Source organism: Agelaius phoeniceus, chromosome 3 (genome assembly GCF_051311805.1).
Source record: "Agelaius phoeniceus isolate bAgePho1 chromosome 3, bAgePho1.hap1, whole genome shotgun sequence".
NCBI classification, from domain to species: Eukaryota; Metazoa; Chordata; class Aves; order Passeriformes; family Icteridae; genus Agelaius; species Agelaius phoeniceus.
Genome location: NC_135267.1, coordinates 80304384 through 80330021, shown reverse-complemented (window position 1 = coordinate 80330021; position 25638 = coordinate 80304384). Strand labels below are relative to the sequence as shown.

The 25638-nt window shown below is 35.6% G+C and overlaps 1 protein-coding gene across 1 annotated transcript in view; it reads left to right on the top strand.

The window, feature by feature from the left end:
• The window catches only part of TTC27 (tetratricopeptide repeat domain 27), a 112558-nt gene that overhangs the window by 71336 nt on the left and 15584 nt on the right, over positions 1-25638 (top strand). The window contains exons 11-15 of the mRNA XM_054629777.2: positions 8346-8441; positions 10502-10624; positions 16809-17036; positions 21655-21753; positions 23393-23445. Of these exons, the coding sequence (XP_054485752.2) occupies positions 8346-8441; positions 10502-10624; positions 16809-17036; positions 21655-21753; positions 23393-23445 (599 nt within the window). The remainder of the gene's footprint in view (positions 1-8345; positions 8442-10501; positions 10625-16808; positions 17037-21654; positions 21754-23392; positions 23446-25638) is intronic.

The window sequence follows — 25638 nt, the reverse complement described above, 5'->3', positions numbered from 1 at the left end:
CTATGCTTTATATTAAAGCTTGAGTGAGGCTTTTTTTGCTATTTACAGATACTTTGACTTTTTTTTTAAATTGCTTGTGTATATATATATTATGGCATAAGTTCCTATCAGCAAAATGCAAATGTGTGCTCTATGGTAGGTAAACTCAAGTCTACCAGCAACAGAAAAAGTACAGGATATTTCCGATAGATTAGTCTATGTGAGCAGGGTGTTCCAGTTGGAATACAGGATAGATCAAATGGGTCATAGTTATGAAAGTTGATGACTATATCCAAACTAACAATCATATAATGCATAGAAAAATTATTAAAGGGTTTAGATTGACTATCCCCTTCCTTTCTTGGCTTTTCTGAGGAAGAACTGGATCTCTCAGAGAATATGTCTGTTATATATTACAAAACACAAATGTTTGATGTAACTTACTCTCTATAACAATTTATTGTAATGCCTGATGTGGCTGGGGAGGAAAGATTGCACAAAACAGAGGTGTCTGGTGCAAGAACAGTCAGATCTTTATTAAAGGCTATAAGCAAGATCCTTGCCGCAAAATTGACACAACCTTTGTTTTAAATAAAACAATTTATTTGCTTATGCTTTTAAAGGGAATAACAACTTGAAATGCACCAAACTTGAACCATGTTAGGAAATTACCTAGTTGTAATCTGTCTTGGAGAGAATATGCATTATTCTCAGGTTCAAGTTAAGGGCTGACAGTGAAATCAAACCTGTGTGCAGATGCCACAGAGAAAGCTGTCCTGAGAAAGCCTCTATTAGCAGTCCTCTCAGCCTAGAAACTTTAGGTTTTTCAGTATTTGGTGAGGAATTGTTTGTGCCAAGAAGTTTCTTTAACTGTTTAGTGGGGAGAAGAAAAACGAGATAGCAGAGAAGAATCCATGTTCCTTATGCGTACTCGGTACTATTGCTACTTCTAGCCTTGAGAACTAAAGCATCTTTACTGAAGAATTCATCAAAGTCAGCTACTAGAACATTGCTATGGGGTGGATGGTGCTGAATCCAATACCAGTAGACCTCCTGTTTTTAGAGATCAGAGAGATTTCTCCATTGACTCTATGGTGGGAGGAAAAAATAAGCAAAGTATTAGTTGGGGATTAGTCTGCTGTTTAACAAAGGATTACCCTAATTTGAGAGAATATGCATAGAAAATTTTTGTTTTCATTTCAGTTTAAGGAAATCAGCATTTTTCCCTTCTGTGTATAAAGCTGCTAGAAACTAGGTCCATTTTCCATTCGTGGACCCAGGAGTAACCTGGGTCAGTGAACATTGTGCTTTCTGTCACAGTAATGACTACATACTATCAAGAAGTTTTTACCCAAGCATTGAACAAAGTAGGTAAAATACTGCTTTCAATGCAAACAGACTTAGGTTTGGAAATGTGCATCCTAAAGTCTTCTACTTGAATGTTTCACTTAGTTTTGTTTCAAGTTGCATTATCTTGTTAGTAGTTTTTCTCTGTGAAGGATCCTGAAATCTTGTCAGTTTCTGTGATCCAGACACCTTGTACACTTTTATTTGCCATAAAAGTAGGCAATCAGTGCAATACAAAATGGTAAAGTTAGTTTTCATAAATTTTAGAGCAGTTTTTAGTTCCTGGGGAGCAATGTGATACACAGTCCTAGTTGGTTTAAATAAACACACCAATTGAGGTCAATCCTAACAAGCAGTAATTTGATTGGAAAAATGACTGAGAGGATGAATTTTCAAAACGAGCAAAAACAGGAGTCTTCAAGGCTGCAAGATTTTAATGAAACTTGGACTTGTATTTTAATGAGGTGTAAAAAAGAGGCAATATTTTTGTGCTTTTAGGCATTTAACTTTTGCAGAGTTCTCACAGAATGTTTTTATCCTCCTGAGAATGTGAATAATGTAAAATCTCCAGTAAGTAGTAGTCTTTGGCTTGGCATCTTTGCACAGAGTAAGAAATGGTCTGTTTAAGCTTCAATGAGTTACAAATTACAATTTATAATAGTGATCATTGTCATAAATTTTCCTCAAGTATTTAGTGTCATAATTCCACTTTGAAAATTAGATAAATGAGTGGAAGGATTCTTCTTGATGTTGAAATGCATTCTTGCTTAATGGTTTTTTCTGTGTGTTTTGATGCCTTAGTTCTTAACTATTCAGAGATGGTTTTATTGTTTAACAGAAATATGTAATTGTGAGCTCTGTGAGCTTTAAAAGGATAGCTTATTTCCTTAAAGTCATTTTAGTTTCCAAGCAACAAAGTTCTATGTGAACTGTCAAAATGCTGTTTTGAATAATGGTTGAATGTAAAACCCAATGAACTGGTTTTGAATCTATTTCTCTAGTGATAAAATTGGCAATCAATCAAGTAATCACTATTTTGTCATGATCTGTGTAATGAAGTTTGGACCAGGCCAGAAATTACTATCTCCCATTTAGCAAAACTTTACTGCATTGTTATATGAAAACATTTAATAGTTTTATAATTTCTGGCATCGCTTCACTGGTAGTTTACATTTGACTATTGGATTTTAGAAGTCTGCATATGTCTCAGTTTGTCCTGGTGGTCTTGGTTTCAGGTGCTCTTGGGTTGACAAAGAGCTGTTGAAGTAAGTATGTTGTTTGAAATGTAAATGTGGGGTTTAATGTTTTTTTAAAGTAAGATTATCAAAGGAGTGTAACTCAAGATCTAATTACATATCCACAAGGTACTAAAAAGTTATAGTACTAGAAAAGATTGGAATACCCAATACATATTTCAGAGGAAAGGAATGTAAATGTTCTGCATATTTAATTATCTCTATTTATCACCTGTTTTCTAATAGGCATACAGTTTCTGACTTTTAGACACTGATTATGTATATGTTCTTCAGGAAGAATGAAGGTTTTGTTAGTACTTTTCTGTGTTTATGCATTATTTTGTACACTGTTGTGGAACAAGGTTGCAACAGTTACTGTTGTAATGCATCCCAAATTAACTTGGACTTTAGTTCGTTCTTCTGCAGCATTTTTCAGACTTTATTGTTAGAAAATGTAACTTGGCAGAAGACAACTTGAAAAATAATAAAGCAAATTAATGTTTTGAAACTTCAAGAATTATGTAGATTTTTCTGTTAAACGAGTATTTTAATATCACTGCCTCAAAAAAAATTTTATAGCATTTAGAATTAAGGCTTAAAAAGTGTGAAAGATTGAATTAGTTTATCAAAGTTTTATAGAAGTCTCTACCTACTACAGGATCCACAAGAACTTAATGTTCCATAAGTTTAAAAAAATGCCCACTTAATAGAAACTGTCTGTGAGACAAACTTCTGTGGAAGGAAATCAAAGGAGCTTTTTGATGATAAATTTTCCTGTTCATTCATAATTTTTGAAGTAAGCTTATGAATAAAATAAAAACTATGGAATTCCACAACCAGAGTTACACATGTAGTTGCTGTTATTTTTACAAAGGTTTCCTCTACTTTGTTTTTGAGTAAATAATGTAGGTGAGCTCAGTTCAGTTTGAACTGTACACTTGCTAAGTTCTCAGGAACCATAGTATGGGTGAGATAGCAGGTTTGTTTTCCCTACAAATGTATTTTTACCTCTTCCCCCCCTTTGTCTCCAGACACCTTTCTTGCAAGCAGCTGAACAATTCCAGCTATGTCTTGGTGCCCTGAGGCACCTCTGTGCCTGACACAAAGCCATGACCCACCAAGCAGTCCCACAGCTGGTGTCCATACTTTGATACTCTAATAGGTGTATAAATTGTGTAAATAGCTATGGGAATAGCTAGAATACAAGAACAGGAGAGTTGTGACACCAGCTTGCTGCTTATACGTCATCCAGAGGTAATGTAGAGAAATGGAAGAAGCACAAGGAAAATGGAAGTGGTTTTATAGGCAGAGCTTGGAAAGGTCAGGGTGATTTGTGGGATTTTCAGGAGTCTTCAGGCTTGGGAGAAATTGAAGAAAAAGAACCCTGGAATTACAAGAATTTAATGAGAAGTGTGTCTGGAGTTTCTGTGTTAGAAAAGACTGAAAGGCATTTTCCATTCATTGAATCAAGCTAAATCTGTGTCAAATATGGTAAAAACATGTGAGAAGCAGACAGCTTTGACGTGCTAGAGAAGGGTAAAAGCAGGACAAGATAATGCCACAGACACCATGTCAGCTGGGATTAGGTGATGGATTAACACAGTGGTTTATGGCTGGTGTGAGCATTCATGTAGAGAGGACTCCATGGCTGGACCATCACCACTGGAGTCCCAGAGGTATTAACTAGGGATTGATTCTGGTGGCCTGACTAGATTTCTAGACTGAGAAGCAGAAAAAAGTCTAGGAAAAAACTTATCTAATCTTTCTGTTTATAAAATCATAAATAAATATCAAGGCTACCAAGATAAATCAAAGGGTATGAGGAAATAAAAGAAGGGTGGAGATAGCAGTACTGGTAAATGCATAGCACATGGTCAGGTAATAACGTGGTAAAGACTAGTAGTTTTAAAATAGGGTGTGGTTGGTGGAAAACAGCTGGATGCCTGCTTAGCAGTAGGACAAGGCAGGAAAACAGAATAAACAAGCTATGATGATTAACACTGTCTGTGAAGCAAGCTGTTGCATGGGGGAAGGAAATCGGGTGGTACAATTGTGACTGGAACACTAAAACTGGAAAATGCTTGTTGGAAAAGATAGGTAAAGGAAAAAGTGGTGCAGTCACACTGTCTGTTACTGATATGAAAACTTGGGAAGAAGTGAGATCAAATTGCATGGATAAAATGGAGGTTTTATTTGGGCCAGCAATGTTAAATTTGGATAGGAGTAGTTGTATCTTCAGTGTTTTTGAGATGGGAGATCCAGATGGAATTAGGTAGTTGCTGCACAAGCAAGGTGTTATGCTGTTTCCAGTAAGTTTTTGACAAATATTAAATATCCTGCTCTTTTCAAAAGATAGGAATTTGGGGCTTTTTTGTTTGGCTGTGGGGGAATTTTTCCCCTAAGTAAGCTTGCATCAGGACATCCTTCAGGTGAAATGGATGGGAAAAAATGTTTACATATAGTTAGTATTACATGTAAGGGGCATTTTTAAAAGCAGGTAAACTATTTAATCTGGAATAAAGAGATTAAGAATAGAAAGAAACATGTGAAATTGCCATTTATTTACCTTAGATGCAAAAAGCAATCTAAGGATTATATTTTAACTAAAGGAACAAATCTCTGGGGGAGGGATTTCAGACCAGTTGGATGACTAACAAATTAAAAAACTGTACTGTAATAGGTTGAGAAATCAAACAGCATAATGTTATGGGAAAATGACAACTCAGAAACTGTAAGGGTGTAATAGTATTTCCAGAGATTAAGCACAGAGATAAGGTCTGGCTAAAAAGAACAAAAAAAGGTCTAACTCAGTCAGCTGGTGAAGATAAGGATGGTAAGACATGTGGAGTGGATGAAGAGATTAAAAGTTGGTCAGGCTCGAAGATCAAAGCTGATATTTTATCTTGAAGACCTTAGTGGCGTTACACATATGTTGAACATATAAGCAAAGCAAGAATATACAATGGGAATGAACATACAAAAATTATGTCCGAGGTGGGGAAGTCTTTTACAAGCTTCATATACTTCAGTTGTGGACAATTACCAGATGAGATTGATTGGAAAAGTGATTAGACTGAGATTGATAAGTAATTAAAGCCCTACTGTGATCATTTCAAATTAGCATGGTATGCTTTTCCCAAACAGGCTGCCTATTGTACTGCTTCATCTCAGAGCAGACACTGGAGTGTGAGGTGGGGAAAACACATTGTAGTTTCTAGAGCTGTCTTTTCCTGCAGTCATGTGGCAATGGTGTAGTCTTTGCTCATGATATAAAATTCCATCAAAACTATCTGGTTTTGTTGTGTCCAGACTGGATTAATGTGTCTCTGTATTGTGGTTTTTGACTTTAGAACTCATTGCTGTGACAGTTTAAGCCTTGAGAAGAGGGTGTGTTACATGGTGGGAGAGTAACCTGTTAATGTTTTTAAATGTTGCCTGTGGAAGAACTCATATAATTTAGAATTGTGAGTTTTAATTGGTTTCTGCTCTATTTCTATGTAAAAACTTGCAAGGCAGGAATCTGAGTCTCAAGTTAAACTAAGTCACAAAATCTTATATCTGACTGTGTTGCAAGTATTCTGTATTTACATACTTTTTTATTACAGTGTATTTATGTTGAAGGTTATTAATGAAAAAGTCTGCTCGCTTGATAGTGCTCACTTGTTGAATTTATTGATTTATTGTTCTATGATCTCATATCTGTTAGATATTAGCTGTGCAATAATGGTAGAATTCTCATTTTCTTGCCATTAAACAGCCCAAATTTTATTTCTTCAAGCATTATTCAGAAACACAGAATTGAAAATTTGAGTAACTTATTTTCTATGCTTCAATAGTAGGCAGAATTGTCAAAGCTTATTTTTTCAATGTATTAAAGGGTGCATTAGCCACAGATTTTTAGGACTTTTAAATTCATCGCTCTTTACTCTTCCTAAGGAGTGTATAATATTCAGAAGTCCTGCCTTCATTTTCAGTTTTGTTAGAACTCCAAACAGAGTATAGTACTGGTTTTGGGAAGGGAGAGAATTCTGCTTGTTAACAATCATACTCTCTTCTAACACATCACTTACATTTGGTTTTTCTGCTTGAGAAGTGTAGAAAAGAAAATATGTTCTTCTGAAAAAATGTTTTTCTTTGTATTTCTTTTGTATTTCTGTTGGAACAGTAGAAATTAGAAAAAAGGAAGACAAAAACTTAAAAATACCCCAAAACTGTTTTGATTCACTTAGAATTTTTCTTGCCTTTCATTTCCTGTACTCTTCAAAAAATTATTTTGCAGGACATATTTAGGAGTTTCCTGCTTTTCCAAGGCCTAGAGCAATTGTTTGTTTTAAATTTTTCAACTGTTTTTTACTACATTGTTTGGTCTCATAAAATGGGTATCCAAGGAATTGGACAATTTTTTGGTTTAACTTTTGTTGCAACAGAGTATAGAAAAATGTGCTTCTGCATTGCATTAGAACACTTCAGCAGAACTAAAACAGAGAAATGGAATGTATTATATAGCTTGTATTCAAATAACTTCTAAAATTAAATGATATTACTTTATAAGTTTTATTTTAATCTAACTCTTTTGGTTTGCCTGAAACTGTGTAAAGGGATGCAATTTTATTATTATGTCATTTTTCTTACTGCAAATACAGCTCAGCCATTTGCTTGGCATAGGTTTCTGGATAATCTGTAGGAACAGGCCTCTGGAGATAATTTTATGAAAAAGAATGTGAATAAGATGAAATATGTGAAATATTAGTATTTAAAATTAGGAGGTTGAGCATCAATTTAGAGCCTAAATTATTGCTCCAAGTTGTGATTTCTTTTCTTATTAAAAGAATGAAGCCACTTAATAAATCCTATTAACATCAATAACAGTTACAAGATGCTTAGCAGTTTGAATCACAGAATTGATTTTATGCAGCTGTCAGTTGCATTATTGATATCAACAGTTGGGTTTAGAAAGAGAGGGAAAGAAGTGATCCTATCAATTTTTTCCTTTAGCTTGGGAATCTTTGCATTCATTTTCAGAAAACTGAGAAAATTCTGACCTGTGTAGCACCATGTGTAAGTCTTTGAGTTATTAAAGAGAGTTTGATAGGTGAATCATGTGAACACAAGTAACTTAATATTCCCTTATTTATACACTGTCCTTGAATTTGCTACTTTGGCAAATTTGAAGAGAGTTTCTCCCTTACCTTAAAATTTCTAATCACCTTTCTGGCTATAGCCTCTATTATTGTGGGGTTTTTTGCTATTGAATTTTGATATAAATAACTTTGTAGTGGATTTTCAGAGAAAAAAATAGTGGTGCAGTTTTTCTCTGTCAAAGTTGCCATTCTCTTTCAAAGGGCTTCAGAAGAAAATATTTCAACAATCCAAAACTCCACCAAAAGAAAGAAAATAGCCTGAATTTAATTGTATGCCAAGTCACAGTAATTTATTCTGTATTAGAACTGTTTCCAAAACCATGGTCCACTTTAATATGTTTGTCTTTCTTTTTTAAACAAGAAATGTCATGCCTAAAGCACATCAATTCTGTCTTAGGGGAAAACTAGCTTAAGAACTGAAATGCATTAGGCAGAGTCACTACAGTAGTTGATGCAGTTTGACTCTATAAGTGTTTACTTGGGATTTTAAATTTGATTCTTATTCCTGGTATTGATTATAGTTGATTATAATTTCTCCAGTATGTCAAAAATGCCTAGAATTCTGAATACTTTGAATTTATGGGGGGTTTAGGTTGATTAAATCTGAGTAAATTCTAAATCAGGATATACTTTGCATTTACAGGCACTTGCAGACCAGTTTGAAAATACAAATACATCGGTGTCTGAACGCATGAAGATTTTCTACTGTTGTCAGGTGCCTCCACATTGGGCCATACAGGTGTGAAATAATCCCATTTCAATCTTTACTTAAAAGTCGGTGGTGGTTATCTTTGTTGCTGCATCACTCCAAAATCAAGTGAGTGTGATCGACTTTTGAGTTGAAACTCTGTAGAAATAAAGACATAACCAAACATACACCAGGTGTTTCTGGAGAGAAGTCAAGATCTACAGTGCTCTGCTTTCAGATGTCTTCTTCTGACATGCGCAGGAGTAATTGCTTTTTAGTGCAATTCTTCTTTACTTTCCTTTCTCCTCCAGTACAAAGTAGACTAAAACTTCCAAACTTCAAACATATTTCCTGTTAAAATAAACTTGCCACTGTCTTACCTTTTATTACTGTTTTATTTATGCTACTGTTACTGCATCTTTCTTGTCTTTTAAGGTTCACTTTGGGAAGTTATCATGGTGAAATCAGACGGGTTGGGAATCAATAGTACACTGAAGAACTTGAGCTGAGAAAGCTTTTCTTTTGAGATAGTCCCCTCTTTTATTAGTATTGACAGGATTTTTTTATACCCATAACTACACTGTTCATCTTCATTTTCTAGAACAGAAATCTACACACTAAAGTCTTATCTGATGATGCTGTATTTAACAAACTCAAGAAAATTGTTAACATTGCATACCTCCAAAGGTATTCATGTTGGTTTATTTTTAATGGTGTTTTATTCCTTTTTGAATTCTAATCTCACTGCATGTTGTTTTAACCAATCATTCTCAAGATTTTCTACATAACCTTGCAACATGTACTTGCAATATAACCATCAAATATGGTTTTCATTTCCAGTTGTCAGAGTGGCATTTTCAATCCAAGCCAGTTTTCTAAGCCAAAGATAGAAATGCTAAAATAAGGATTTATAATGAAAGATGACTCACTCTTCTAGTCATACTAATGAAGACACATTGCATATATAAATTTTACCAAATATAACTGAGCAAATTTAATTAAACATTAATGAGAATTAGTTTTAGACAATGACAAAACTTTTTTCCTAAGTGATTAATATCAAGCTAACAAAGACGTTTTCAGAGTTTGTTACATATTTATATCAAAGAATTGTAGCCAGATGTAATTTTTTTTTACTACTGGTCTGTTCCCCTCTAATAACTCCTTGGATTTGCAACAGATACTGAACCCAAACCAATAAAGATAGGTTCATAACATATGTGGAGAATTTCACAGAGTCCATTCAGGATCACCAAGTCCACTGCAGAGGTTAACTGTGTGGTGCATAAGTAGCTGACCATACACAGAATGCTCCCATTTATTTTTCAAACCTATTTGTCTGTCACACATTGTGCATGTTACCCTTATTTCAAAGGTTAAGGCCTATTTGTAATTTTAATCTTCTCTTAAAAAATTAAGATCAAAGATGACTTTTCAAAGTCATGGAAACATGCCATGTTTGTTTTTGAATTGAAGACATTACTCATTTATTTTCATTTGTACACTGAAATAATAGCTGAATTTGAAATAACAAAGAGGCTGACTGAACTGTGAGGAAAACTCAGCTAGGGAGTTGAACCTAAACTCAAATTCAATATTGGTTTGTGTAAAAACCAACACCCTTTGGCAGTGGCTGTTTGGGACAGTGATTTCTCACAGCTACTGGACAGAATTGTATCAGAGCCTTTCTCTCCGTCTTTGTTTCTCCACAGGTGCAGATTGCAGTGACAAAGCATTGCTAGAAGGGGCTTTAATTCCCTTCTTTGGCCTCTGTTTCCCACTCGGCATTCCCAACTTCCTGCTGCAGCTGCTCTCCAGCCACGTGGGCCTCATTTAAGGGCTGGAAATTCATCTCTGTCAATTCATTCTTGCCATGTCCATTTCTATTTTTGCATTATATTGTTAAATTGTTCAAAGCACAACAATTTTTATTCAGTTGGTGGGGGGTTTTTCAGGTATATACACTGTTCAAGGCTCCAACCTGAAGTTTCAGGAGAATAATTCTGTATTATCTCTCTGCTTCTTGTTGATGTCAGAAATGCCTCTAAGATTTTTTAAATTGTCAGCATTATTTGCTACTTTCAGTTACCTGGAATTTCTTATCTTTGCAGCGCCAGCTTGCAAACTTACTCTTTGAGCTGGGATGCACCAGCTCTGCCTTACAAATATTCGAGGAGCTGGAAATGTGGGAAGATGCAGTAATCTGCTATGAAAGAGCAGGACAACATGGAAAGGTAAGAAAAATGTTTCATGTAGCTGAGATCCCATCTTGAAATAGCATCTGAAAGGTGAAGGACTGTCTGGCTTTAGCTGGCAAAACACTAATGACACTCATTTCTACAGGGGGGAGTCATCAAAGGAAAATCTGCCTAGGAAAAATAGACACTTAAGAGCTTGTCATAACTTGTGAATGCTTAAAGAATTGACTTGGAGTAATAGCCACATGAAATAGAAGTTGGTAAATAAGAAGCAACTTGAGATGCAAAGAAGATTGTGATAGCAATACTTGAAAATATTCAAGGATAATTCAATCAACTACTTTGGATAAACAGCAGTGTGGGCATTTCAGGAAAGCTGTAGCAGTCATTCATGATGGAGTCTTGAAACTTTGTCTGGAGGAGATATTAATTTTCTTTCACACTTGATTTCAAACTATTAGCTGTAGTTTTTAAAAACACTTTAAATAGAGTAACATCAGTGTTTGATATATGTAATTGCTTAATGTTAACATATTGAAATTACAGAAGCAAACACTTGAGACAAGAAGTGGTATAAGATTAAAAGACTTTACTTGTTAAGTCTGTGTTGATGTTTTCCTGAACTTCTCCATCACTTCTTTAGCACGGTTACTACTGTGTGTGATTAGCTCCAAAGACAATTAAAAGCCATCACCTAACTCTGTATATCAGTGACATAACTCTTTAAAATTGCTGGTAACAGGCTATATTAGCCTTCCTATTGTTGATTATTTTGCTTTTACTATTAAAGCAATGGTAGGAAGACTTTAGAAAATCATACCTGGAAGCAATGCCTACTTGTATGTAACTTTAACTGTGTTCTCTTTTGGGTGCAAACTCTCACACAGGCTGTATCAGGAACTTACGCTATCAAGCAGTGTTTTCAGAATTTATATAGATATTCAGAAATATCCAATTTCAGACAAAAAGAGGGTTTTTTCTTTTTTTCCCTTCCTTTTCCTCTGTTTGGTGTATGGTAGCATTAAATGTATGGATGTACGTGTGCCTTTACGATACCACAAGCACAAAGACTATGCTCCGATATAATTTAGGCTTAATGGAGATAGATAATTTCAATTGATAGAAAAAAACAGAATGCCTTATACTTACATGTTTTTTTCCTAATAGTCATGCACCAAAGCCTAGATTTTGTTCATTATAAACTGACAGATATGTCTTGCTGGCAAATTCTGTGCCACATTATGGATGCCTTGGGGATAGCATGCTAATATCACAATCTTCTCAGTACAGTGGAGAAATAGAGGTCAGTATTTTCCATTTCCTGGAAATGCATTCTGTCCTAGTTGCATTCACAAACTGCCCTTAGGGAGTTACGAAAATGGCACTCAGAGAATAGGACAGGATATCTGACACAGGAAACTGCTTAGAAATGCTTTCAGAATGAGGGATTGTGCTGTGCTTTGAAAAAGAGAAAATGCTGTGTAAGTATGAAATAACAGAATTGCTGGAAGAAAGCTAGTTTGGACCAAAAATGACAGAGAATTAGAAACATGTAGCTGTGCACTGAGGGGAATGAATATCTGTGTTCTTTATTGCAAAGTGTTCAGAGTGTGAACTGCTCATATTTACCAAAAGTGTTTTGATGTTTTTAAACCTGGTAGTTGTTTGTGTAGAAATGCACAAAAATCTACTGGAGTAGTATGTTGGCCACTAGATGTTCAAATCATTAATGGGCTTAGCATATGTCTGTGCAAAAGAAAAAAATCTTTTTAATAAACTTCTGAATGTTTTTCATTCCAAAATGCTTTTATATAGAAAACTTGAATTTAAATCCTGAAAAATTTAATAAAACTGCTAAATATCATCAATACCAATGTGATGAGTACTTACACATGAAAGTAAGTTTCCTCCTGTTTTGGAATTACCTGCTGATAAAGAAACAGAGCATGTAGGTAAGGCCATATGAAGCTTCACATTGTGCTGTTAGAAAATATGTAATTCATTTGGTTATAACAGGGCCATCATGTAGCAGTACAAATTTTGCACAGTAAGATGTCACTAACATTTAGCAAACTTTGTTGAGGATTTGTTACTGTTACTAGATATGGCTCTATATTCATTTGTTTTATAACCTGAACAAAAGTAGGAGGAACTAATATTATTACAAGAGTCAACAGAAAAGTAAGAGTGCCAAGCAATGAGCAAAATGGCACATAACAAGGAGAAAAAACTAATATAAAACCTGAACTATATATTGAGAGTTGCTGTGGCTTTCTCACTGAAGTATTTTTATTGTATCCCTTCCATTGTATCCCTTTAACAGACTTGTTGCAAAAGGCGACAACTCTGTGTGTAGTGAGAACTGGTGTTGAAAAGTGCCCCTCTCCCTTCTTTTAACTGTGAGAAGTACCCAGCGGTCTCAAGAGTATTATTAACATTGGACAACTCTGTCTGAGGTGTAACAGGTCTCTTCCACCTAACAATGGTACTATTTCCCTGCTAAAAGAAAAAGAAAGGGTGAACCAGAGATGTGACTTTTCAGTTCTTCCACTTGAAGTAAGGCCTTTTTCCCTTGCAAGAGCTCTGTAATGTGGTAGCTGCTAACCTTTGATAGATGAGACCTGCCATTTGGCATCAGATGGATATTCCATCTTACAACTGCCTGTTTTCAACCCTATCTCCAATCCATCACCTCATGAGAGTATACAGCATGATACAGAGTCTGGTTTTAGACCAACATGTCCCAGCAAACCATGTGTTACAGGGTTATTTTTCTTGTCTTGCATGACACAGATACCTCAAAACATTTGAGTGAGGAAACACAATTATGGCAAGATGTCAAATGCTCACCTTTAAAGTCAGGTATGGCTTCCCAGATGTGTAGTAGTACTACACTGATCAGTGCATGAGCTCATTCAGGAACTTGATTAATTTCACTATATATAGTAACAGTCACAGAAGGCAGGTAAACATTCCTATATGTGGTTACAAAGCTAGGAAAGAGGAGTCAATGTGTAACCCAGGATCTTGCATGAAATTACAGGGAAGATGAAATGAAAACCAGAGAGCTTTCCTTTTGTCTCACTGCCTTTTTCCATGCTCCTCTGTTCTGCTTCTTCATGCTACTTCTCTGTTAGCCAAGTACATTATGTGCAAGCAGAAAAATGACTTTTTAGGAAATACTTTGAACTAGCAAAGGAATTAAGTGTAAAACAGTAGAACTGCTAGATCAATGAAAAGTGAGGCTAATAGGGTCTTTTAGGAAATATATAACATTAAAATATGGGAACGCATGGATGGGATGGCAAGTGGAGGTTTAGGGTTGGGAAGCCAGATGCAGAATTAATCGTGAACTTGGTGTGCAGGAGTCTGCATAGTGAGTAATGAAAAGGCACCACCTCTTGTTTAAACTAGGCCCCTCTTTACTGATTGGACATTTTTGTGAAGTGTTGCCTGTTTAATTCTCATACCTCTCATAGTAGTTTAGAAGACAAGATAAGAACCTAAATCTTCTTGTGTTTCAATCAACTGACTTTTGAGATTAGTATTGAATCCCATGCACTCTGGTGCAGACTGTCCTGTGAAAAAACAGTGTTGTTATAAATGCACCTGATTCAGTCAGTGAGGATTATGCAGCTTCTTTTTTTTTTTAGTTATATTTTAATTGATAATTTTCGTATTATATCTTTCTAAATTTAGTTATAATTTTTAGTTATAAACACACTTATTCATAATTAGTATCCCTTTAATGAGTAAGAATAAATGTCTAGTGGCTGCATTTCTTTTACTTATATTATATGCACTGTTGAAAGATATTTTTTGATACTATTTGTTATTAAGGAAAGATTTGGTTTTGCAGCAGCAGGGTTCCTAGCAAAGCTAAGTGTGATTTTTTTGAAAACATTTTACCACAAGGTTAGGAGAAAGGATTTTTCTCTTTCCTTTTTCCACCCCCACAAAATCCTAGGCAAAATGAGAAATCCAGTTTTAGAGTTTTATCTGGTTTTGTACAAGGCAAATATTTTGATAACACAGGGGTTTTCTTTTAGTTTGATCTTTGTACTAGCCTTTAAATGTTTAAGTAATAAAAATGTTTGCAACATGGCAGAGAGGTGATCAGATAGCTAATCAGATGAAGAAAAAGTCAGACTTCTGCTTATTTAATTCTCTGTTTTATCTATGTGTATTTATGTTGGCAATGAATTCTTGTAAGCTTAGACCAAAACATGATGGTTTTATGCTCTTAAATGTGAAACACCATTAGTGAGTGGTTGTCTTTCTAATCTAGGCATTGCCACATGATAGCAGTCTGAGCCTGGGAGTGCCCTGCAGAGAGGAAGTGGTGAAGATGCATCTTGCAGTGCACTTTTCACCTCGTATCTTCTTATACAGCAACATTTCAATCTTGTTTCTCAATGTGAATGGGAAAAAAACTCACCTTATCTTTTGGTGTCTAATGTGGTTACTGCAAAAAAAATCAGCTCTCTCTGCTCTAGAAGAGAAAAATCCTCTGTGATGTGTGTTATTAGTATGTTATAGCAACTAATGGAGGCAGTTAAGAGGAAGTAAACTGCACTTTACCAAATCCCTGGAAGCCAGGCTGAATGGGGCTTTGATTAACCTGGTCTCGTGGAAAGTGTCCCTGCTCATGGCAAGGGGGCTGGAATTAGATGATACTCAAATTCCCTTCCAAACTAAACCACTCTAGGATTCTGTAAGTACAGTCTTCTAGTTAGGCAAGATTTTTCTACTGCTTTGGCTGGGCTAATTCTAAATGTTAAATAATAGCTTCTTTGACTTATTTTAGAGAGCTGCTTCACAGGCACTTAAAAACACTTGCCATCATGTTATTTTCCTTATAATTTGCCACCAATTTTCTTCCTAATGGGATTCTATTTTTGCTAATTTTTAATATTCTTCTAGGAATCTAAACTTTTCTTCACACTTGTACTCTTCAAATATTTGTAGGACTTTACTGTTACTTTACAAAAATAATAGAAAATTAGATGCTGAAATTGCTATGCGTTAAATATTTCAAAACAAGGTAAACCAAGCGTTTTTCTAAAGATGATTTTCATATAGGTTTGATGAATTCTACTGATTGGAGTAAAAAACTTGGCTTCTCTAAAGATCATCTGAAGGTCAAAGATAGCAATTCTTATGCAAGAAAAGCAATCATAATTTAGATGCAGAGATGATAGCAGGTTTCCTTTTTGGTAAAGGAGCTATGATAGAAGACTGACTGGAGTTACAATGTTGAACTTTAATTCTGTGGCAGGCAGTGTTGGATCTTTCTTGGTTTAGATGGTTCAAGTAGATCTTTTCTAAGAGAAAAATTACACTGATCTGAATTGTGTATGTTGCATTTTTGCAGTGGGGGACTGAGGTAACGGTTCCGTCTGAACAACAGATCATCTGTCCAGTGTATTTATCTTTTCAAAAACCCACAGAAAGCAGACTGTCTCTTGTTTAAAAGTGAAACAATAATTTTATTGTTAGAGCAAAGATAGTGGCCCTGAGAAAAATAGCTGTTGAAAGTTTCTTACAGCCCATAATAGATGTCTGGAAGACACAGCCTGTGCCTTCTTTTTCATAAAGCTGTATATATTTCAAATATATTTTATTTCAAAGATTTAGATAAATATAGAATTTATGCATCTTACATAAAAGCATGGCATTTCCACAACCAACAGTATGAATGTCAACATGAGACACAATAGAATGGAAATCATTATTTTCAGAAAAGAGCAATTAGAGAAAAGGGAAGGAGAGTCTTTGCGGGAGTACTTACTAGGACATGTAAAAATTTATAAACTTCTAGAATTGCATATACCTTGATGGTGCTGATACTGCATTGCTGGGAATTAGGTGTAGGTTTGATGTCCAGGACTGATATTTCTTCTTGGGACAGAATGCATACCTAAGAAGTAAAGAAAGGAGTAAGCTCTTTCTTGGTTTTATGGTTTAATTTTCCTTGGTGTGTTAAACCAAAAGCCACCATATTATGCTGAAGTATTTTTTAAACATCAGTTTGGAACCAGATTCTTTCTAGTCTTTTTCTTTGGTGCTGTCTTGGATGAAGATACCGTTTCCTCACTAGCCCTAGTTCTTAATCTCCAGCTGATGATTGCAGGGTGCTAAAGCAGTATTTGTTCAGGTAGGTAATTAACTGAAAATAAATGGTCTCATTATGTGTTGACTTTTCTTTGCTCTTTAACAGGCTGAAGAAATACTCAGGCGGGAGTTGGAGAAGAAGGAGACACCAGGATTATATTGTTTGCTTGGTGATGTTCTTAAAGACCACCAGTATTACGACAAGGCCTGGGAGCTTTCCAGGCACCGCAGCGCCCGCGCCCAGCGCTCCAAAGGCCTCCTGCATCTCCGCAACCGGGAATTCAGGGAGTGTGTGGAGTGCTTTGAACGTTCAGTGCAGATCAACCCTATGCAGGTTGGGAAATTATGCACATATGGCTTTGGTTTTAATTTGTATGTTCAGTTTTGAATGATGACACTTCTTTAAAAGACAGTTCTGGGCATAGTTACCAAAATTAGAGTTTATTACTATTCTTAGCAAAATTTTCACCGTGTACTTGGAAGACTGGCTAAAAATGGTAGTATGAAATGAAGACATCCTTTTACATCCAGGTCTTTGCATGCAGGTAAATCTTTGCCTGTAGAGCTCTTTCAAAGAAATTTCAAAGAGATGAAGCCACTGCAAATTAATAATTGCCATGAAATAAATTATGAACAAGTTATAAAGCAAAGCAGTTATAAGAGGATTTTAATGAATTTAAGCAGATTTTAATGAAAGTTTCCCTTCACCCTCTCTGAGTTTGCCCTGGCTTTGAGTTGCAAATTCTCATCTCTGTATTTCACAGAAATGTTTTTCAAGTGTTCCAAAACATTTGTCTGTCTTGTTCTGGAGTCACTGAGAAGCACTGTGTTATACTTGTGATGACAGTAGCTTTTAGTACAACAATGCATCAAAATTGAAACCACAGTAGAAAGAGCTCTCTTCATGAGGCTGGTTTCTCTTGCTGATCTTTGCAAGCTATTCTGCAGACAGCTTTTGTAATCTTGTTTCAGTTTCTCAGCCACTAGATCCCAACCCAATAAGGTTCACCCTGTGGAAGGTCTTCAGAAGTTAAAAAAGCTTTGTGGTTGTTTATGTATATAAATTGTGCTCCTCGTAGCCATTTCTAGGTCCATGCAAAAGCAGGGTATTTCTCTTTCTGCTCTTTGCCCCTCAAAGAGCACTGCTGAAGCTGCTATTTTAAGTTCCATGTGACTAACTGGACATTTGCTTTAGAAGAAATTTTAAATGCCTCCAGCCTTTCAAGTAATTTTCATGAAGCTTTTTTTGTATTTCACTGACATATTTTATTCCAATAAATCAGAGTCTTATTCAGATGAACTCCAGATAACTTATAAACATCTTTAGAATGGAAAGTAAAATGAACAAAAATGTCAGCAAAATATATATTACTCAGATAGTAATTTTATTTAGATCAAGAGGACTTCCAGATAATAAAGGGCTTCAGCAGATGGCCTACAGGGCTCAAAACTGAGAAATAATCTGCTGAAATGCTTTTTTATTTTGTATCCCTTCCAAAGGAAGTTTAGAATAAAAGGAAATCCAAGAAAAATAGGCCAGTCCATATAGGAAAGTGAACATTTCCTCCTCTTGTTGCTTAGGGAAGCTCTTTTTAAGATTCAGTTGAATTGTTTCAAACAAACAGATTGAGCAGCTAGATAGTGCAGATTGACATAACCGTCTCCTAAATTCTGTCTGTATTCTGTAACTGCAGAAATTGTTTCCTATTCTAGAGCTTCTTGTGGGTCAAAAGCAGAGTGGATTGTAAATTGATTCTAAATGCAAGGACTTTACCAAGGAAAATAATAATTAATTAAATTATTCACTTGTTCCCAGAATTGGGAATAATTTATCAGGTAAACAAAGACTCCCTGTTACAAAGAAATTCTAATTTTTTGTGGTTATTAGAAACCTTTCTGAAGGAAGAGATTTTTAGACTGCATCAAGTGATTCCCCAAAATATGTAATGAATAAAATCATTCTCTCTCAACCCTCCTTTAATTTTGTGTATTTTTTAGCCAGCCACTCAAGTGTGGTTGAGATCTTGAGGTAGGTGTTTGCTATATAAGCCAATCACTCTATCAGTCTTTGGGCAATCCACAAAGAAATGAAAGCCTTGCAATTCAAATATACCTGAAACTTGTGTTCATTAGCACTGCTGCTCACAGAATTGCTTGTTCTAGTATACAGACACATTTCTGTTAATGACAGACACATTTCTCTTGTACTTTCACTGTCAGCATCTTGCAAGGCTTGACAAACAATTCCAGAGGTCAAAGAGCTCACACTGTCAGTTCTCCAGTGGTGAAAGCCTGCACAGTTCAGAAGTGAGACTGTGCTGCTGTTGCTCATTGGATTTATAAGACATGTAGTGGCTGTTTTTCCTCTCAGGCTTTACAGAAGCAGTGTTTAACTTGTATCGTGAGCTGTAAAGATGGAACTAACCTTCAATTTCATACTTGATCGCTCCAGTCTCTGCCCCCACTTTTCCTGTCCAGAAGTTACTGACCTAAAAAGAATATAAGGAGAGTTAATGAGATGGCAGCCATGTGGGAGTGCTGGTGGACAAAAGAGCCTTAAAAAATTAGATTGACTATATGGTTATTTACTATTAGGATTGTCCTCTGAAATTTGAGAAACATAGTTTTCTCTTCATATGGAATTTCTTCCTTGATTGATGAGTTTATGAATCATGAAAGTGACAGGTTGACAATGCTGAGAAGTAGGTTTTCATGTTTGCCCAGCCTAGATGTAGTTGTTAATTCTATCTTCACCTATTTATCCACATGCTCCAGGAATGGACCATCCACTTACACCCCTCATAAGCAAAAGGATATCTTTATTGTCAAGTTTATTCCATTATTTTCTCAGTGTCATGAAGATTAGATTGTCCACCAGGCTGCCGTGTCTGACAAAGATCAATGTCATGTGTTTGTATGCTGGGATCCAAGCTTTGAAGCAGATTAACTATAAATTTTATAGCAGTTAAGTCAGATATAAGCAGATATAAGTTGAATTTTAGAGACAGGAAAATGAGTTTGAAGTGGAGAGAACTGTAAGAATGTTTGCTACAGTTTGCAATTAGTCTGTAGAGGTAAAAGCTGCTTGTGTATGAGCCAACAGCGTTATCCTCAACCCTGTAAAATCCCTGATTTAAAAAAATTAAGGTAATGTTTTTGTGTTTAAATATTTTTTACAATTTCCTAAGGAGAACCTGAGTTATCAGAGTTAGTTGCTTCAGAAAAAGTACCCAAAATAGAAGAGAATATAAAAATTAAACAGACACCTCAAAAAGTAATATGTTATTGTACGATATGGAGTTAATGTAACCTGTTTTTCCATCTTCCTCTTCCCCACCTCTTTCCTTCTCAAAAAACTTCCCAAGAAAAACTTAGGGGTTTTTTTGACCTTGGCATATAGAATGGAGAAATGGCTGAATTTATTGCAGTAGAGTAGTAGTACCTGGACTGATTTTGCAACACCTTATAAAATGTCCTGTTTTGTTTTGACTGCATGCATTTAAAAAGCATAATGCTGTCAGAAAATGTTCTGTTAATGTACTTAGGGTTTAATAATTTTCTGAATTATGAAACTTTTATAAAAGGTAATACTGGTTAGCTTGCAGCTCTTTGAGAATTAACCATGTGGCAAATCAGGAACTTGCTGTTAAAGAGCAATGAAAATGTATTTTGCTGTAATTTATCCATTATCTGATACTATTTAGAGTAGAACAGGCTATTTCAGTTGGAAGGGACCTACAATGATCACCTGGTTCAACTGCTGACCAATTCAGGGCTGACCAAGTTAAAGCACATTTTTAGGGGCATTGACCACATGCCTGTTAAACACTTAACAGCCTTGGGGCATCAACCGCCTCTAGGAAGATTTGTTCCAGGGTCTAACTGCCCTCTAGGGAAAGAAATGTTTCCTAATGTCCAGACTAAACCTCCCCTGGTGCAGCTTTGTACCATTCCTATTCATCATACCACTGGATAGCAGTTCTGTGTGAGCCAGCAGTGAGCCCTGGCAGCCAAGAGGGCAGTGAATCCTGGGATGCATCAAACACAGCACAACCAGCAGGTCAAAAGGAGGGATTATCCTGCTGTCTGCCATTCTCACCTTGAGCACTGTGTGCAGTTCTGGGCCCCACAATTTCAGAAAGATGTGAAGGTCCTTGAAAGCATCCAGAGGAGGTCTACAAAGCTGGAAAAAGGGCTGACTGGAAGGAACATCCTGAGACAAGCAGGCTTGTCTAACTTGGAGAAAAGGAAGTTGAGACGTGACCTCATTGCTCTCTACAGCTCCCTGAGAAGGGGGAATGGAGAAGGGAGGTGCTGAGCTCTCCTCTCTGGTTGAATCTTTATTGATGAGAGGTATTTGGTTGTAACAACTAAAGACTTTAAATGCAAGATTACTGAACTGGTGAAGTTCCGTTCTCTGGGCAAGGCATTATTGTAGTCCATTTCTATCTCTAAACATTGCAATAGAAACTTGAGATGGTCAATGTTCTGACAAGTAGAAAGAACTGTAATTTTGAACTGTTCCTGTTTGGTCATTTGAGATGTCTCTTGTAAAATGTGATTACCTTGAAAAATGTTTCCTAGTGTATCATTTGACATAATTATAATAGTATAAAGTGAATGTGGATTTTTCACAAATGAAAGTAAAATATGCAAGCCCCTACATAACTATCCCTTTGTTCTGTAAATGCAAATGGACTGTTAAAGAGCACTTCACAAATGTTCAAGTGGTCTTCATGCAGTCTACACCTTTGTTTATCCATATTAATTAAAACTTCAAACCTAAAGTTTTTCTCTAATCAGCTTACAGGATACTATTTTTTCTAGTACAATACTATTATAGCTGAAGATGGATATAAATCAGCAAGAATTGTGTGTTCTCCCAGGGCAAATTATTTCTCTTGTGCTGAAATATCCATGTTTGTAGGTAACCATTATTTTTTTCTCTCCAGCTAGGTGTATGGTTTTCCTTGGGCTGTGCATACATTGCTTTAGAAGGCTATGAAGGTGCTGCCAAAGCATTTCAGCGCTGTGTCACATTGGAACCAGATGTATGTACTTTTGAACAAACTATTCAGATGGCTTATCTAAAAGCAGCAAGGATGTTTTCATTATAAACAAGCAAAGGAATAATGAAAAACTTTTTTAAACCTTAGCCCTTTGAATAAATGAATCTTCTTCATGAAGGTTATATTTTTGTAGTAAGGCATCATAAAAATAATTACCCAGTACTTAACTTTGTCCAAGTCTGAGAGTGTGAATGTTAAAATATATTTGAAAAATTCCATTATGTTTGCACACATGGCTAAAACAGACATGGGAGTGACTAAATTGTGAGGAGAGCTAAAAAGAGATAAAGCAAAAATTATATTAAAATATTTAGTCATCTAAGTAATCAAATTCTTCTGAAAAAAGTCAAGTTTACGTATGACAAGTGAATTTGTAGGTCCTGTATATTTCAGGAGCACAGGGAAAATGGAGCTCAGCCATTTTTTCAGGATGCAGGGCATGCATGTGTACAATGCTGTCGTTTGAATGTGCATTGAGAAAGTGAAGATGCCAGCTGAATTACCTGAGAAATACACTGACAATACTTTTGCCAGAAGGCCTGACTGTCAGCTTGTTGCTTGCTTAGAATTAATGCCATCTACTCAATAGAAACTTTTCTCTTGGAGATAAGAATAAGAAAGCAATGAGAGGTGACAGAGTATTCTTTTTTCTTTATTATAAAATGCAACAACTTCTTTAGGGGAAAAAATGTACATACAGACATCAATGGAATTCTTACTTTATATATTGTTTTTTTGTTGTTGTTCAGTGCAGTAAATTTACTTCCAAGTAGATATTAAAACTGGGTTCACTTATCTCTAGGGCCTGTATTTAATTGTATTCATATGACTGAGCCAGCTGACTTCTCAGTAGGTTAAGTGGTGGGGTTTTTATGAGTAAAAGGTGCTGCACTGGCTCTCAGTTGGAGGCAAAACCGGTCTTTATACGTCTGCAGCTATAGCAATGTAGTGACCATTTTCATGAATTAAGTCTCAGAAAGGTTTCCCAGAGTGAGTAAAATGCCCCTTAAGCCTCAGGATAGCCTTCAGTACAGAGTACATTTCATTGCAGTGCTCAGAGTCTATTCTTCAAATAATTTCTAGTTGTTGCTTTACTGAATTCATGATGGGGTTTCACATTTACAGCAGTGTCAGGCAAAGGGTAGGAATCATCTCTGCTCATCTCTGCTGGTTTTACCTGAGCTGTGTTAGGGGGCATCAGATCACTTCTGTCCAGTAGCAGAGAGTGGTGCAGTTGAAGTAGCTTCCAGCTAGTGAGAAGTGAGGAGCTGCTGGGAGCACTGACCTTTCCAGCCATCCCAGCTAGATTCCAGAAGAGCATGCCTGTTTACAGCTGAGACTGAAGGCAAGAGCTGACTTAGTGTATTGCAACCCCAAGGCAGTTAATTGATATTTATATACCTGATAATTGCTGATGTAGTCAAATATTTATGTATTTCAATTTTAATATAGTAATTTATACTTCAATGCAGTATTTTAACTGCCATGTAGAAGGTATGTGTCGATATGTGTGATTAGCAAAATCAATGATGTTTGGCAGTAGTTTCACTTATGTATTTTTACAAAGTAAGCACAATGTAAGTGAATAAATTTTTTGGTACTTCTCCTTTTATCATTCCAGAATGCTGAGGCCTGGAACAATTTATCAACTGCTTATATCAGATTAAAACAGAAGTAAGTACTTCAAAAAGAATTAGAAGATACTGCTTTCAAAACAAATAACTGTAGTTTCCTTTTTTTGACATGGAGTTTTTTTATTATTATAAGGTGCTTAACTCATATTTTGCAATTCTTAGCCCTTCAGTTCTCTCTCTCAAGCTGGATCACTGGTAACTATTTTATTTTAGAGGAAATAATTTTGTAACTTTTATACAAGTAGCAGCCTCTCTCTACACTTTTTTCTTGTTAGAGGTATTTATGATATAGGAAGTACAACCAGTGCAAAATATTCATAATAAAGATGAATAATAAAAACGACTTGGAGCATGAAGTTAAGGAGATAGGCCCATTTCAAGCAAACAATATCTTCAGACCTATGTTGTTTCATAGGATATTTTCATCAGTAGATTTAAGGGAAATCCAGATAGTTTGGTTTTTATATACAAAAGAAGATGGTATTCTGCACACATGCTAGCTGGCTTATTCTTCTCCCTCAAAACTAATGATTCATACAAGAAGCTTTGACCTAAGTGGACTGCCACTCTTATTTTGTATTTTTTATTTCAATGCAATGTAATAAAAGTTTACATGGAAGAATTTGTTATTTAAGAATTTTCACATTATAACTTGTTACCAAAGAATGAAACAAAAGAATAAGATAACTTATTTTTAAAAACCTTACTTGAAATCTGACATCAACTTGGTTACGTAGTCAGGAGGCAAAGTAACAAAAGAGAGAAAGAATAGTAAGCTTGCATTAAAGTGTAAATTTATAAATATACATAGGAAAAGTGAGAAGTAATGTGGACTTAGGAGAAAGATATGTCAATGGGAGCAGGAGGGAGGAGAAAATGAAGTGTTAGAATAACTACACAAGGCTAAAAAGTAATAGAAAGCAAGAGCTTGTTTTAACTTTTCAGTAGTTCCTTTTGCCTTCAGCAGTGCCTTGAGTATGTGTAATTAATGTGGTACTTGCTCCTTCTTTTTCACACAATTCAAAATGTTAGATGCTCAGTGTACTGACTTATGCTTGTTTCATAAAAGTATTTTTAATCAAAATAATTTCCTGTCTGTTTATCTGCAAGGCTAAGAAACTACTGAGTGATTAATTTCAGCTTACTGGTTTAATTTTATTATTCTTAATCTATTCTTGTGATCGAATATGCTAAGCACATACAAAACTTGTAACCTATTTGATATAGTAGCGAAATTAATAAATGGGGGCATGTTACTGAGCTTTTTTCCCACAGAATCATGTGAGATAGGACTCAATGTACAGTAACTTTTGAATATTACATGTTGATAGCTGAGTGTGGCCTGTACTTGCTGTGGAATAGAAACTTCTTTGATTATTTGTGTAGTCACTTACAGGTCAAGACTGTGTGTGAGCTATTTTAACTCTCAAAACGGAGAATATCTGTAGTAGTACACTTAAATAATTTGTATGGGGATACATAAATTCTTATTTTTCAAGCCTGCCAGAAGAAAAAAAACCAAACTGGAGTGAGGATTTAAAAAGAAGAAAAACAAAACTAAGATATTTAAGTTAATAGCTTTCTTTCACTCCCTCAAAACAAATCCGGCTTTACTCCAAACAGGCTTTTAATTCAGGCCCACTCATAGGGCCTGAAGTAATTGTGAATTTGGCCAAGGCTTGGCAGAGTCTCACAGAACAAGCAAATATAACATAAGTACATTTTTTTGAAAAGTGTATGCAAGCAACTTGCTAACACCCAAAGGACAGGGGTCTTGTTGATTTTTGGGGTTGTTTGCTTTTTAAGACTCCACAAGTTTTGTGTATTCTGAATTTCCTCCAGAAAAATTAATTGTGATGAAAACAGACTCCATGCTTTGGTTTACCAGAAAAACTACTCTGTGTGCCAGGAGGTCTTTGAAATCTAGGTCTCACATTTCTCAGAATAAACTGGGACTGGCCCTCTGTCCTTTGTATGAAAAATTGCTGATTTCCAAGACCAGATAATGCATTTGTACTGCCTACTGTTTCCTGTCTGGGTATGAATTTACTTAACTGGTTAAGGATACTCCATCATTATGTGATTGGTTAAATACACAGGGGATTTGTTTTGAGAATCTAGAGGATTTTATTACGTAGCAAGCATGATGATTTGTGGAATACTATTTCCATCCCATCCCTTCAGTATCTTGACTACATTTCCATCTTACTGGCATCTGCCTTCCTGATAGCTT